The following is a 15926-nucleotide window of genomic DNA, read 5'->3' as shown; positions in this document are numbered from 1 at the left end:
TAGTCCCTCTCACATGTTCCAGGGCAGGTAACTGGTGCTAATGTCCCCACATGCTTTATATTTAAAGGCTACGGGGCATGAGGGGCTTATTGCAAACTGTTGTTGGAGAGGAGGCACAGACACAACACTACAAAAAAAAAAAAAAAAACGTAAAAACACTAGAACCGTACAACAGTTGGCAGCACTCTCAGATTCATTTCAAAAGTGCATATGAACGTAACAGTTTTAACGCTCTATAACAGCACCTCGTTCTGCTGCTGTGAGAACGCAGAAGTGAATGGAGTGCTGCAGCCGGTCCCACATCCCTTCACTCACTGAGTGAGATCTCACTTCCACTGTGTCCTTGTAAACACATTCTCCTGCTGTAAGGCTATCTGCTGCAGTGCACTTGTGCTGGCTTTGGGGCTGGGTCACAGGCAGAAAGCACTGCTTTAAGCCCTCCTCACAGGGCCTGCCAAGAGGAGTCAGCCTGGTACACTGTGCAGCGCTCACAAAGCCCTCTCCCACGACTATTAGTGACCATTCATCTGGGGAGCATGGGAAAATGCCTCTGAACACGGCAGACCATCAGGGGGAACAGCCTGCCAGGTGTTCCCTCCCCCTCTACCACACCAGCACTGTAAGCCCTGGCACCTGTGGGAAAGAGGAGGGGGCTCGCCGAGGAGGAGGGGTTTGAAGAAACTGCCCACCTTGTTTCTCCTCCCACTTATCCATTAAAGGTTTATCTTAACCAAAAATGAAAATTAGCCCATGTTTTACTCACCCTCAAGGCATCCTAGGTGTATGTGACTTTTTCTTTCAGACGAATCCAGTCAGAGCTAAATTAAATATTGTCCTTGCTCTTCCAAGCTTTATAATGGCATAGGTGGGTGTTTTTGTTCAACAGTCCAAAAGTAGCCAAATAATGTGCATCCTTCCATATTAAAATGTGCCTCACATGGCTCCAGGGTGAATAAAGGCCTCCTGTAGAGAATCGATGAGTTTTTATAAAATAATTAAATAAATAAAAATAATGAAAACTGTTGTACACACGTTCAGAAGAGACTGCCTTTCTGGCGGATGCTGCCGGCATGGGGGTCTCGCAAACACCAACATTTGTTTACAGGAGCAAAGAAGCAAAGTTTCCTTACTTTACCAAAGGAAACCAGTCTCCTCTTGGCTTATATTGAAATCTTCTAACATTTTTTTTTTTTTTTTTTTTTACTTCTAGTTTATTTTTTTGGTCTCTCAAAGTTGTGTTTCCACATTTAGCAGAAGTGAGAGAAAGGTGTTACGTTTAATGAGGTTTTAAATATGCATTTTTCTTGCAAAAACACATAGATTTGCTACAGGTTGCCTTTATTTACCCCCCGGAGCCATGTGAGGAATGTTTTAATATGTATATATTTATAAATATATCCATATTAATAAACATATTTAATATGCACTTTATTTGACTTGGAATGCTGAACAAAAAAACACGCTCATGCCATTATAAAGCTTGGAAGTGCAAAAGGAATTTTTTTATATATAACTTTGTTTGGACTTGTCTGAGAGAAGAAATTCATACACACATAGGATGCCTTGAGGGTGAGTAAAACATGGACTTATATTCATTCTTGAAATTTTTCATTCGTCTCATACATGAACATACTGTAGGAAAAAAGGCATTACATGCAAATTTTTACGGTGTAACATGTAAATACATAAGCCTAGTCGCCAGTGGCGACCTCAGCAAAAACTTCACTCACAATTTCCCTCATCTGCTAAATGATTAAATGTAATGTAAATGCAATTTAATATTTTTTGGTAGAAAATGCTACTGTTTTAGTCACAGTTTGGAGCCCTGCAAAGCTGCATTTATTTAAAAAAAAATATAGTAAAGCTCAAAAATGTTTTTGCCAGGCTCTCAGGCAGATTTAAAAGGAAGAAGAGTGCATATTGCATGAGGACAGTAGTTTTAACAGTTATCGAAGATGTACTGTAAACAAAACAAATAGTACCAGGATTTGTACTAGGGTCCTGGCGTGTTACATTGCAATGTTGTGGATAAATGTCAGTGAGGCTTTAATGCATAACCACAGAGTCATATTGCAAATGATAATGGAGTCCTCAGTGTGTCAAGGTTTAGTCCATCAAAATCATTGCTAGTACCAAAATTTGATGCACCAATTCACGCACAATCAATTTCACACAAATGACTGGCATTCCAAACTGAAAGAATACAAAGTGAGTCATTCATTAAGGTCTCAATTTGTGTACGTTCACTTGAAACTGGGTCGCTTTCATTTATTGCCAGATTTATCTTTTAATTAATGGGCTTTCTCAGTAAAAGTACCCCTGGAAAAATGACGTGAGAGTTAAGAGAGTTAAGAAAATAAAACAAGCTTCTCTATAAAGGGGCTGTAGGGAATTCTTTCTTTAAAAAAGGGGAGTAATCAGGAAGGGGTGCAAACAGTATGCTGTTCATCTCACTCCAAACATCATTATTTCTTAAAAAGGAGGAAAAGTCAGTGAGAAACCTTATTTTTGCCCTTTTCAGGGCAGATATGCTCCTACAAATGTCTACATAAAACAACGCTATTCGCTGTCTTCCAGCAGAAAACATTTCCTTGGTTAGTGTGCCAAGAGTCCGGCTCGTGCTTGCACCAAGCCAAGACATTTGGTGGGAAAAGTTCCCCCTTTCCCGCCCTCTCTAAAGCATAAATAAATCAACTCACTATGAGCTAATGGGGAAGCATAAGGTAGCCAGTCAGGGAGAAGCTACAAGGGCTAACATTTGGAAAATGGCCTTGCAGCCGAGAGCAGACTGCTCAGGAAATGTGTCGGCATGTGACACACTTGCTGGATGTGATAAATGTGACAAGCATGCATAAAACGTCACACACAGGTTGACAATAGACACAATCTGCTGGGAATGAACACAAAACACCATGCTTGATGCATGTATGATGAAACCATGGAGATTTAAGTATGCCAACACATAAAAGAGAGGGAGAAAAGTATCTGGTGTGTGAGTGAGTTCACACAAAAGGATCTGGAGAGCGTTAATAGCTGTTGATAGCCGACAGCTGGAGTGGTCACATGTTCTGGGACTGGGAAATCGCAGAACTCTTTGGGTATGTTCCAATCGCTGAAAGTGTGCTGCAAATTGGACTTTACAAGGCATTCAGTCAATTTAATTGGAATTACAAATCACATGGAGCATATATGCCTAGTATGACTGAGAAAATTAACCAAATAATATGTATTATTATATAAAATGTCACAAATATTTTTCATTACCGGTATTTATTATATATAATGCAATAAATCCATTATATCAATATGAAAGTTTTTTTTTCATATTGAAACGGATGAAATACACAACATATTAGGTTGATCCACATGACAGCCTCTTAACTTGGTCAATACTAATCTTATATACAGGCACAGTACTAAAAATACATTCATTAGTCATCACTTGCTAAATTAATTCCACGGGTCATCTTGTTAATGCTATGTATTAATTATAGCAAAAAAATTACATTTCATCATGATCAAGAACATGAACAAAATCACATTAGCCCACAGAAATTCCAAAATGACATTCCCCTTATCTTCAACTTCCAAAAGTGCATTCATCTTTGCCATGTTACATTCATTCAGAGACTAGTGCTATGTGTGCTGTATTAAGAAAAACATAAATGGCATTAATAATAACACGAACACAGACAAGCTACGCAATATCGCATTCATAATCGAATGTGATTCATCTAATGAACGCAATGTAGTGTAGCTTGTCAGTGATCTACAGCTCTGTGTATTAAATGCATTTGAAAAATTTCCATCTGAAAGCACGAGACGGAGATTTACCGATACTATTAATCACAATACTGGCTTTACTGATGAGATGCACATAACAACCAGATGCGATTTGTCATTAAGCCCTTATTTTTGATCACAAAGTACAAAGTAGATGATAAAAACTAGAATGCCGGTTGTATTCAAAGCGCTAACATTACTGTTTAGAGTGTGTGGAATGGTGCGCTGTGATTGGTAGAGCAGATATATCACATTCTGCAAAAAAGGGAGACTGGCGTTTGTCAAGTTTGGGGGAAAAAAAAGGAGAAAACATGACCTAATAAGTCTGCAAATATTCCATTTCGACTTTTTAATACCGACCAGATACAATACTGATTCACTGACTTTTTTTTTTTTAAATAGCATTTATCATGTTTTGGAACCAAACTCTAAATATATAAATGTATATAAATTATAATTATAAATAATATAAATTAGTGCTGTCAAACACATTAATCACATCCAAAATAAAACTTTGTTTGCATAATATATCTGCATGTACTCTGTATGTTTATTATGTATATATAAATAAACACACGCATGTATACATTTCAGGTTATATTCATTTATTAAATATGTTTATATATAATATAAATAATATTAATATAAATATAGACATGTAAATACATGTAAATATTTCCTAAATATATACTGTATCTGTGTGTATTAAAATAAATATACACACATATAAACAAAAACTTATTTTGGATTGGATTAATCACGATTAATAATTTGACAGCACTATATATATATGAGCACTATATATATATATATATATATATATATATATATATATATATATATATATATATATATATATATATATATATATATACACATACACACACACACACACACACACACACACACACATGCATATAAATAAAATATAATTTTAGAATAAGACAAAATATACTTTTTTATTAATAAAGATGTTTTTTCTTAATAATAAATGTTATAATTTATGTGTATGTGTATGATGTTTATGTTTTTATTGTTACAATTAAAAAATATATTTATATTTTTATATATTTTATATTTATTATTGTTATACCAAAGCTGAATTTTCCTCAGCCTTTACTCCAGTACTTAATGTCATATATATTCCAATAATAGACAAAAATGGTATATACTGGGATATACTGCATATCTGCTGGCTGATCACCGTGACGTGTATATCAACAGGTTAGTGTTTGACCTCTACACTGAGCACGTGACCCTTGTATGTATTTCCCAGTCACAGTCCAGCTCCATTTCCTGCCGGATGCATAAAAATACTTTAAACGTCTATGTTTATGGACACAAGTGAAGGAGACACACTGTCCATGCACACACCCTGTAAGTGTGTTTCATCATTAGTTATGCTGTCAGAGATAATGAGTCAGTCTTTCTGATATATTAGACAATAACCCTGTTCTCACCTGGCCCAAGGGCGAGACATTGCATTTCTCACAGCCGTTATATACACAGTGAGAAGTGATTCATGATGTGCTTGTCAGAATAACTAATGATATATCTGAAACTGATCTCTAATGAGAGGTGCAGGACACATACACCGTAACATAGGTGAAAGTTGAGTTAAGTCAATCTTTATCTGGGAAACCAGCTACTGACAGATACTAAAACCCCCAATATCCAATGCCAGACTTTAAACAATTGACCTCATTGCTTTTTTATCTATCTTTTTTCTTTTTTACTTTTATCCTAGCAGCGAAAGGATAGGAGTAAAACAAGCAAAACTGCATGTAATAGTACCACTGAACAATAAGAGATGAGCACCTCTGCAGCAGTGCAGACGTGCCGTGAGAGGGGCAGCAACATCTACAGAGGAGAAATTTCTTTTTATGAGCTTAACTGCCCTTTAATCTAACTCTCTCAGCGGGACCTGGCTCATGCAGTGAGTCAGCCTTTTACAGGCTTTAAGTGCTACCTGTGCAAAAAGAACCACCCCCTTTAAGGTCCCAGTACATTTCAAGAGAAATCGAAGTATGACGGGCGTGATGTCATTTCGAACTAAATCTGGCCAGTTCATAAGAATTATGTGTTTTGGCAATTTTATTGTATTTTGTTTTGTACTGTAAAACTTACTGTGTCTACATAGGATGCGAGCACTGTGAGGCAGCTAAAGACAATAAACCCCATTTTAATCAGAGATCCTGTGGATGCACTAGATCAGTGGTTCCCAAACCTGTCCTGGAGTACCCCCAACGTTGCACGTTTTCTTTGTCACCCTAATCAAACACACCTGATTCAACTCATCGGCTCATTATCACATGGGTTAATGAGCTGATGAGTTGAATCAGATGTGTTTGATAAGAACTCAAAAACGAAATGAAATCCGTGAACACTTGTGAATACAATAAACATTTATTAAACTGTCTGTGTGATATGCTTGAAGTGTTTTATATATGGATTTTATTGTAGCCAAGTAAAGTATTAGCGTTAATTTGAGTGGCTTAATTGATTAAATATGTTTTTGGCTACTCGCTGTCGGCTCGGCTGTTTAACGTTAATCATCATTTAAAAAAAAAAATGCTCCATTTTTCTAAATTAACTTGATAAAGAAACGAAAAGAAACATAACACAAAACTGCCACCTTTTTTAATTGTTGCAAATAGGACAGGCTCCCGCTGTGTAATAAAATAAATAAATAAAAACAAGTGCTTGTATCGGACTCGGGCTGATAATTCTGATGAGCTGTCAGACACGGGTCGGGCTAGGGCCTGAGCGTCTCAGGCCAGGGCTGGGCTCGGGCCTAGATTTGAGCCCATGCAGGGCTCTAAAATGCAACATGACTACAGTCACATCTGGTGCAGACTAGGGCTGAACCAGAATATTAGATTATTCAAATATTTGTTCAGTGGCTTGGCTTCGATTTAAAATTTTGAGATTCTAATAATCTTTAATAAACCTGGCATCCCCCATCTTCATTCGCTCTTGAATATAGCCGAACAGTTCTAAGGAGATGTATTTCAAAGTGACATGTATTACAGATTTATTTCCAAGTGAGCCTGGTATGGCGCGGCATGATTACAAACCATTTTCGGCCCGGAATTCTCCGTGCTGTTAGAGTGCATGTGCATGACGTCGCCACTCCGGTGCCTGGCTACCTTTTTCCATAGCTGGCTAAAGGCCCGTTCACACCAAGCACGATAACTATAAAGATAACGATAAAGATATAGTTCTAAAAATCGTTCTCAATATTAAAGAATAGCGGAGTCCACACGGCAACTATAATGATAAAGGCACAGAGAAACGATATCGTTGGAATCACTTTGAGAACAATTTTTTTTCTGATGAACGATAAAAACATTGCCAACCAACCAGAATCAATCCTGCTGTAATGAGCTCTAGAATTTAAAGCAGAAGACGCGTGTCCGCTTAGAATACACAGACAATATCGTTCGCTGGTGTGGACGCTAATATCGTTATCTTTATAGTTATCGTTCTTGGTGTGAATGGGCCATAAGCGGAAGCGTGCAATTGGATGCCTGCAAATGTTTGTGGAGGAAACATCTGTGCGTATTACTGACCTGTCGTTGCCTTATATCACACTTGCGTTACCAAGGCAACAACCAACACATTTGTATTGCATTCCAAAGAGCTCCGTTATCAGCATGGAATGGAACAGTTAAGCAAAGAGAACTGTTCGGCCCGATAGTGGAAAAGCGGCTTATGAACGCCCAAGAGTGAACAACATGAATGACATGATTCAGTTCATTTGGAAAACAAAAATGTAGAAGACCTCAGCTCTGTGGGAGCACTTTAAATTGAGTGAGGACAAGAAAGGCAGTGTGCCAGATATATAACTGGCCTACAACAACAGCACATCAAGTTTGAAAAATCACCCGAGTTCTGCAAGTAGTACGCTTGTAGTATATTGGTGTAAAAAAAACGAGCTGGTTTTATCCGCCATGTTAATCAGTCATTTTACACATGATAAAAACGTGCATTTAATTTGCTTGGAAAATACTTGTGAATACGGCAGCCATAAAAAAAATAAAAAAAAATGTACATTTATGGACAGTAGCCCAGCCTAATAATAATTTGTCTATATTAAAAGTATTGCTCTTAACAGACCTGTGTGTTTTTTATCACTAGTGCAGTGTCCGTTCTTGGAGCATACAAGCCCTACTCGCATGAGGCAAGCCGCTTCCGGGTCGTGATGTTCTGTAGTTTATTAAAAGGTGATTAAATCTAATAATAAGAATTCAAAAACTCAATGAAATCCGCATCGAATTATCAAATCAAATTCAGAGCTCATAGGTCTCTATTTTAACGATCAAATCGCACGGCACAGGTGCACTCAGGGCGTGTCCAAATCCACTTTTGCTAGTTTAACAACGGATAAACGGTCGGAACGCACAAACGCATAGTCTAGATGGGTTGTCCCTATTCTCTTAATGAGTAATGGGTGTTTTTTGGGCGTAACGTGCAAAAAACCAATCAGAATCTTCCATTCTCTTTAAGAGCCAGTTACACCCGTGCCATGATGGATTTGCAATTTTTTTTATTCATATTTTTGAAATTTGAAATCATTTGACAATGGATTAAAAAATAAATGTGTAAAATAAACACTTTAGATGACAAAGTATTTTCAGAAATAAATACATATTTAATAAAAATATAATTAAAAAGTAGGCTATATATCCACTGTAACCAACAGGGAACTCCGTATTATGGGAAGTTTGTGTGCATTTTACATACAGCGCACAGTGAAAATGACATAAATATGACAGTGGGCAAATGCATATAGTGCAGCATAATTTGAAACCACGTTTAAAGTTTAAAGCATTCAATTAACACAGACTGACCTTCACACAGAGAACATGCTATCATGATGGTTAAAAATGAACAGTTCACATTAGTCATTTAAAGATTTGTTTAAATGAAATAATTGCTTAATGCTGATGGCAAACGAGAAGGTATTATAACTAATAATATTAAAGCAATCATTATAATACTTTTTGTATTCATTAATTCCTATGTTTAACCGTTATATCTGATTATTAGACAGACTTCTATTCATATTTGACAGAACTTTTAACAACAACAGTAAACAAGAGAGAGTGTGAGTGATCAGGTGCTGCCTTTCTCAGCGCTGTCAAAATAAAAGCCTGGTGCCTGGTGCCCATCGGCCAAGCAAAATAACTTATTGACTCATGCCGATATTTGAAAAATGCCAAATATTAGTCGTTATATCAGCCATGGCGATATATCGGACGACCACTAGTCAACATACATTAAATCACATTTTAGTTAAAACACAATAAGTCAATGAAAAACAAATGTGGCTTGCATGTATGCTGTAGAAAAGCAAGTCAAACACATTTACCACATCTCTGTGGGGGTGGTGAAGACACTCCTGGGGAGTGCTACCTAGTCTAAACTAGTTTTTATTCTTGCTGGCATGTAAGTATAGCCTCACTTTCTCCACTTTGTTTTGAAATCTGTGTAAACCATGTACAGAGTGCTCAAGCTGTAAAGCAGTGTTACATGTCTCATGTTTATGAAGGATAGATCGTTTCTAAAGTAGGTTGTGAAGGAAAGACAGGTCTTCACTTGCAGCTTGATCATGGGTAATTATATATATTTCAATAGCCTATAGCAAATTGTCAAATATGCAGGTGTAACAGATATTTCCTATCTTGACACGTACATTCGGTATTGTATTGGAAGAGTACAGTGGTATTTGTGGTTCAAATGGGTACTACATAAATCAGTATAGTTAAACATTAGTAGACATCAATGAACCTAAGGGATGGGTGTGTACTTCATCATCTTCTGAACACATCACAATGGCATAAACAAAATGATGCAGTTAGATATCTAACATTTCCAAACAGCAAGAACTCTAGAAAATAAATGCTATGAAATGCTGCCTATGTATGCAGGTAATTATCCCTACAATATGTGAGAAATAGTATGCGAAATGAGTAGTATGTCCGAATTCATAGTATTCATAAAACATTAGGTGAACAGTACCCAGATGACCTATTAATTCCGGCTAGATTCTAAAATGTGCATCAGATTAGCACTATAAAATTCCCCATGAGGCAGTATGCAGAGCTCATGTGTGCTATACCTTCAAGGCAGAGCGGGGCGGTCAGGGTGAGATCCTTCCTCAGTTTGGGCTGGATCTTCTGGTATCTGGCCTCTTGAAATTGCCTCACCCTCAGCTCCAATGCATCTCTAATCAGAGAGACAACTTCCTGTGCATAAAAACATTTTGCACACATATTTGCAATCTTGAAAACAAAGACAAACCTCCCAAGGTGACATTCGTCCTAAACTTTTTATATGGAGCTCAAATTTAACTAGACGTTCTGCATGTAGAGTTAAACCTGGGAGGGAAAATCATTCAAAGCCTTTCGGCTGCGTGGGCCAATGAAAACATATATCTTATAAAAGCAGGAGGAGGATGGGGGATCCCCAAGAGTAGATTCAAGTTCCAGGTTCTTGCATTATCAGTCTACTGAAGTGTAAGAGGACATACACAAACAAACAGAAACACACCCTCATTCCCATACCTTCCTGTGCTCTGGAGTGAACCAGCTGGCACTGTCTTGACCGCCTAAGGGCAGTATGTGAAGATCCACTAGCACGGCAAAATTCCCACACTTTGAGAGAGAAAGAGAGAGAGATGGGGGGGCTTAAACACAACAAAAAGAAGTCATCACTGAGCTGATTGAATGACACCTTCAAATCCATTGCTGAAGGCAAGTCACTCCATCCCCTTCCTCTTTTCTTTGTGCATCTGCTTCCCCCCTCTCTGCACACCAGTTTTACAAGCTTTGTAAACACACCTCATTAGCATTATGTCAGTAACCAGATACACTTGATCTCAAAGACGGTGGTGTTAAAACCAAAGCCGTGTGGAGGACTGCACAGCAAAGGATTTGCAGCTTGAGGAAATGCCTTACCAAAGGATGCCCTCGCTAACCTGTAAGTTTATGGAAATGTGACGAGAAGAGGGCCAGATTCGGGGGAGGCTGCAGAACTTTATGCAAAGATTGGGATTCTTGGAGCGCTGTGTCAGCACGTCAGGGACAATAAGTCACGGTGGAGTAGGAGAGCCAGAGCCGTCGCGGCCATTTAAGCAATCGTTACATCTCCGCTCCACACCAGCCTGATTATGTTTTACACATGAGCGCAAGACCAGCCCTGTCACTGTGCTTCAGTCCACTCACACAGGCCTTTCCAGGACCACCCGCAAGAGGCCAGAGAGGAGCAGGCGCTGAAGCATGTCAACACCTGAGCTCAAAGCAAATGTGGACGCAAACTTGATTGACGCTAGGGGCAACGAGCTGATGACATAAGAGGGGAGCAGACCAGAAGAAATTCCCCTTTTCAAGACACAGTCCAGAACACATTCTAGAGCACTTCCAGAGTGCCTGATAAAACACAAGTGAGTGAATGAGTGAGTGTGCATTTTAGTAGGCCCTGGAGAAGTCCTAAAGTGGCCCGGGCCAGGCAGTAATGTTCTGGGTTCTCCAAGGCCAGCTGGGAAGGGATGGTGTGAGAGTGAATTAGAAGGGTGTGTTGGGTAAAGCCCATTGTTCAGCAACGCTCTCTGGCTACACTCATACACTCCTTAAATCTCCTCTGTCTCTTTCTCTCTCGTCCAATAAGCAATGATTTAGGCCTCCCCATACCAGAGGAATCTACAGCGACTGAGTAAATAAAACGTCTCCAGCATTCTCGTTTGGCTTCTAACCTCTGAATTCATCTCCAGTCAAGCAGGATTACGGCACGTTATTAGCACACAGACAGGCCAAATCTTGCTGCCAAATAGCTTTGTTTTTGACATGAAAGCATATTTTCCTCTAATTGCTGCTTTGTGTACATGAGGGTTAGCTTGGTGGTGGCGCTGCTGAACTTGAGGGACAGGCTGCCCCCTTGTGTTAGACTATCGAAGTCTTTTTTTAAGGATAAGTGGTTATATATAAGTGGTGACACATGAAACAGCTGTGTTAGGATCTGTGTCAAGGTTATTTTAATTTCATTGAGATCATTACAGATACATTCATTCCATCATCCATGATAAATCACATCCGATGAGGCATTTGAAGGCAAGAAAGAGTTAATACATTGCAGGGAAGCAGAGACAAAAGCTAAAAGAAGAAACAGAGGCATCCTTATGTATGTGTGTATGTGGAGGACAGCAGATCCTTTAGAAAACACTGGGTGGCTTTCTCTACAAGTCTTTGTGATGTGGCCATTCTGCGACTGACCAGTGGTTTCGGCTGACTGCCTTCCACTATTACCATGGCGTGGGAAAGCATTGGAAGCGATGGATGGGAACTGTCAATCAGGCGGTGAAAAGGAACTCGAATGTGTCTTCGTATGTTGCCTCTGGAACCACTACGTTATCGCATGCTGTTTGGTTTTCTCCACTTTCTTTTCAAAATCTGAAATATGCCATTACAGAAGGCTGTAGGAATGTTCCCAGTGTTAGAGAGGCATGTTCACTCTGCTTTTCCAGGCCCTGTGTGACTATAGGACAGGGAGAAGCAGTAAACTGGATTTGCCAAATATGGTATGTCTTGTCTTTAAATGTGCAGTTAACATGAGATAATTAGGCTGACAAGGGCTGGTTCATGAAAGATTAGTGCAATTGGTGATACAATTGTGTTATATTTTTTTTTGTGCATTTCTACTTCCTACAGTGCACAAAATGTATTTATTGTCCATACAGTAAAATTCTGGGGTCTGATGTTGCTTCGGACCTCCTGACTTTTGTTGCATGAGCAATGAAATACAGTTAAAACAAGTAAGTGAGCACATGTTGACAGAATTGTCATTTGTGGGTGAACAATCCCTTGAATGAGGAAACTGAAAGATGCCTGCTTGATTGGATGGAAGAGTCAGGCCTAAGCCACACCAAGCTTTTGTACATTTAACAACCATCATGTTTGCATGAAAACAAGCAAGTTAAACAATGTTGCATAACCAAACAATAAAAAAGATCTAGATCTGGATTCATATTTGTTGAGTCTCAATATTGTTTAGCTGCAAAACTTCACAATAACAAATACTATGGCCATCCAAAGTCTATTATGCCAGTTAACAAGAAAATTATTGGCTGTATTTGCAAGGATCGGTATTAAAAGATACGTTTTGCAACGGTCACTTTTGCTATGGTTTTGTTGAATGTCTAACCAAAATTCCTTCCAGGAAAAAAAAATTTAATTAACTGTCAGAAAACAGCTGAACCAAAAGGTGATCTCTGACCTTAGCCTCTACACCACCTCTGTTAAACTATCCCTCGGTGGATAAATGATATTTCTCAGAAATTTAATCTAGGTTTGTTTGCGGAGTTACTTTTTCATGCACTGGTTTATTTTCATTCATGTGTGATTTATTAGTTTGCAATGGTTTTAACAAATCCTTCACTGTTGTGCAATGAAAGTCTTGACAGCTCTTTGTCAAATTCTAGAGGAAGAGTGATACAGGAAACCCTTTCAGATAGGATCATACAAGGTTTTCTTAGTCTTAACCATATAAATGATTGTCTATACGTCTTGAGGCAAAGAACCTCTTTCTTTTTCTATATCGTTTTGTTTGTTGATCCTTGTTGAATATACCTGAGGTTTCCGGTGGGTCAATAACCTCCTGATTAAGCTTGTTCTTACCTTTCACTCTTTATCAGATCAGCATGGCCTGCCAAAAACACACAACAAAGGCCCTGAAGCCAAACAAACAATAAAACAGAACTGTACCAAATCAGCCCCCGCCTCTCTGACCGAAGTCCACAGCTAAGCCGTGCTATTTTCTACTCCCAAAGGCTAAGAAAACACATGAGGCAAACTGAGTCACTTTCGGCTTTATGGATTCCTGGCTCTGCTCTAAATCACTTGCAGTTCCCAAGATGCTCCCCTTTTACCTTTGCTTATCAGTTTCACCCTCCCTAACTGCGCTTTCTCCTGCCCTCACTCTCTGATTAGTGTCAGGCAGTCGGCCCAGGAGCATTTGTGCAGCAGTTGCCTGTTCGCCACCACACCTCCCTGCCCTTTTACCATTGCAATCGCTGCTGTGAGAACCAGACCCCCTTTCTCTGCACTTACCTCCGGGGCTAACATTAACCAGCCACAGATGTTTATGCGGGGAGAGAGAGAGAGAGAGAGAGAGAAAGAGAATAAGAATAAGAAACAGAGGGCAGCAGAAGCAGTCTCACTCAATAAAACTCCCCCCTTCGTCTAGCTCTATCTTTGTCTTTGTAAGAGCGTCGCAGGTCGACGAACAGTCTCCGGAGCCTGAGGGAATTCTTTAGATGGGTGTTGCATTTTAAAAGTTTAAATCTTTGGTCTTGACTTGCTGATTTTGTATGGCGTGAGTCATTTGGCGTTCCCTCAAGAGGGTCAACATTAGCGCTGTCAATCTTAAACAACAAGAGAGTTATAATTATAATAAAGAACACAAACAAGTTTAACTAGATTTTTAAATGCAAAACTCAAGAGCTATGAAACTAGTGCGATTTGGGTCATTGCCAGGATGTTGCTATGGGGTTGCTAAAGTGTTCTGTGAGGGTTTCTTTAGATAAGGCTCATGCCCCTTGTTCAATAAAAACCTATAATACTTACATTCTATAAGCCAAATGAGACTTACAGTCATGCAAAACAAACTTGGCAAGTTAACTGAAATACTAAAAACTTGACTGACAACTTAAGATTTGCAACAATAAATTAAAAATGACACTACAACAATTATTTTGTTAGAATATACAGGGAAGAAATAGGGTGCTCAGGGTCAAAACACCATCAGAGTACCCACATATGACATTACAATAATGCAATAAACATGAACTAAATAACATAAATAGTATGCAACACAAAAAAAACCTTGTGTACGATACTAAAAAGTAACTGTTTTTGGCTCTAAACGATATGGTTATAATTTTTACTCATGAAATCCATACATTTTTTGTACAGTGATACCAAAAAAAAATTCTATAAAAGATACAGTATGTGGTTTTGTTAGATATCATCTCACGAGGTGGAGTTCTTAAATTACATAGTGTGTGTGCTGGTGTTTACTGCATGCAACAATGAACACAACAAGAGTTGTGATGTCTGGTTTATGAACAAATGATTACTCTTTTAATGAACAGTTTAAACAGATCCCCAGAATATTCAGAATTTATTATCAGTTTGAATTAAACTCACACAGCCTTAAATCAGAGGCATTACTCGAAATGGACTCCCTCCCACACTTAACCAAATGTCATTTTTTTGGCTATGTAGTTCTAAACAAACCATTAGAGGTTTTTTTTTTTTTTTTTTGGTAATAAATTATAATTGTAGAAAAAAAAGACAATTATTTGGCAATTCTGTATGGTTTAACCAGAGAAGCCATTTGGTAAATTAAAGCAATTTGTTCAAAAGCCAATTTTTATTATAGGAACCAAACAAATCCCTAATCATTTTTAGTCTGGAGCCACTGCTTAGGGTCTGGGGTTTGACAACCTTCATACAAACCACTAATAAATCAGTGTGATTGTGACAAAGCTGGGATTTATTTCTAGGAACTCTGAAGTGCTCTCTTAGGTAATCTCTGGATGTTATCACACCTGAATGGAATTGTGTTCTTTCCGAAAAAAATCCGAAGTAAAATTCCAACAGCACGAACAGGCAGGAATATACGGTGACGCATTGCTGCCACACACATTTTTTTTTTTCACTCACTTATGTCGTAATAACGAGATGTTATGTCGTTTTGACGTTATCTTTTCTCGTTAAAATGACATCTTTTCTCGTAATAACTAGATGTTTTCTCGTTAAAACTACATCTTTTCTCGTAATAACGAGATGTTATGTGGTTAAAACTACATATTTTTCTTGTAATAATGACATGTCATAAAATCGATATGTTTGCCTGTTGTTTTAGATCATACATTAAAATAAAGAAATATTAAGCAGAGAGTCGATTAGGGCTGCTCCGATCACGATCGGCCGATCGTTAATGCGCATCTCGTCAGTAAAGCCGGTTCTCTAATCAGCGGTAAATTCCCTCAGGTGCGTGATTTCACATAGAGCAGCTGTTAACTGAGAAGATGCGCAAATAAATGCTGAAAATGAAGTGGATTTGCGCATCTTATCAGTTAA

At 38.4% G+C, this 15926-nt stretch overlaps 1 protein-coding gene across 5 annotated transcripts in view; it reads right to left on the bottom strand.

Annotated features, from left to right (window-relative positions):
* slx4ip (SLX4 interacting protein) overlaps window positions 1–15926 on the bottom strand; it is a 40602-nt gene that overhangs the window by 19773 nt on the left and 4903 nt on the right. For 3 of the 5 annotated variants that reach the window (XM_052572918.1, XM_052572919.1, XM_052572920.1), the window contains exons 3-4: window positions 10353–10442; window positions 9908–10034 (exon numbers count right to left, since the gene is read on the bottom strand). In XM_052572918.1, coding sequence (XP_052428878.1) covers window positions 9908–10034; window positions 10353–10442 — 217 coding nt within the window. The remainder of the gene's footprint in view (window positions 1–9907; window positions 10035–10352; window positions 10443–15926) is intronic. The other 2 variants (XM_052572921.1, XM_052572922.1) reach the window with 1 other exon arrangement.

Source organism: Carassius gibelio, chromosome B13 (genome assembly GCF_023724105.1).
Source record: "Carassius gibelio isolate Cgi1373 ecotype wild population from Czech Republic chromosome B13, carGib1.2-hapl.c, whole genome shotgun sequence".
NCBI lineage: Eukaryota > Metazoa > Chordata > Actinopteri > Cypriniformes > Cyprinidae > Carassius > Carassius gibelio.
This window is presented reverse-complemented; position numbering and strand designations above follow the sequence as displayed.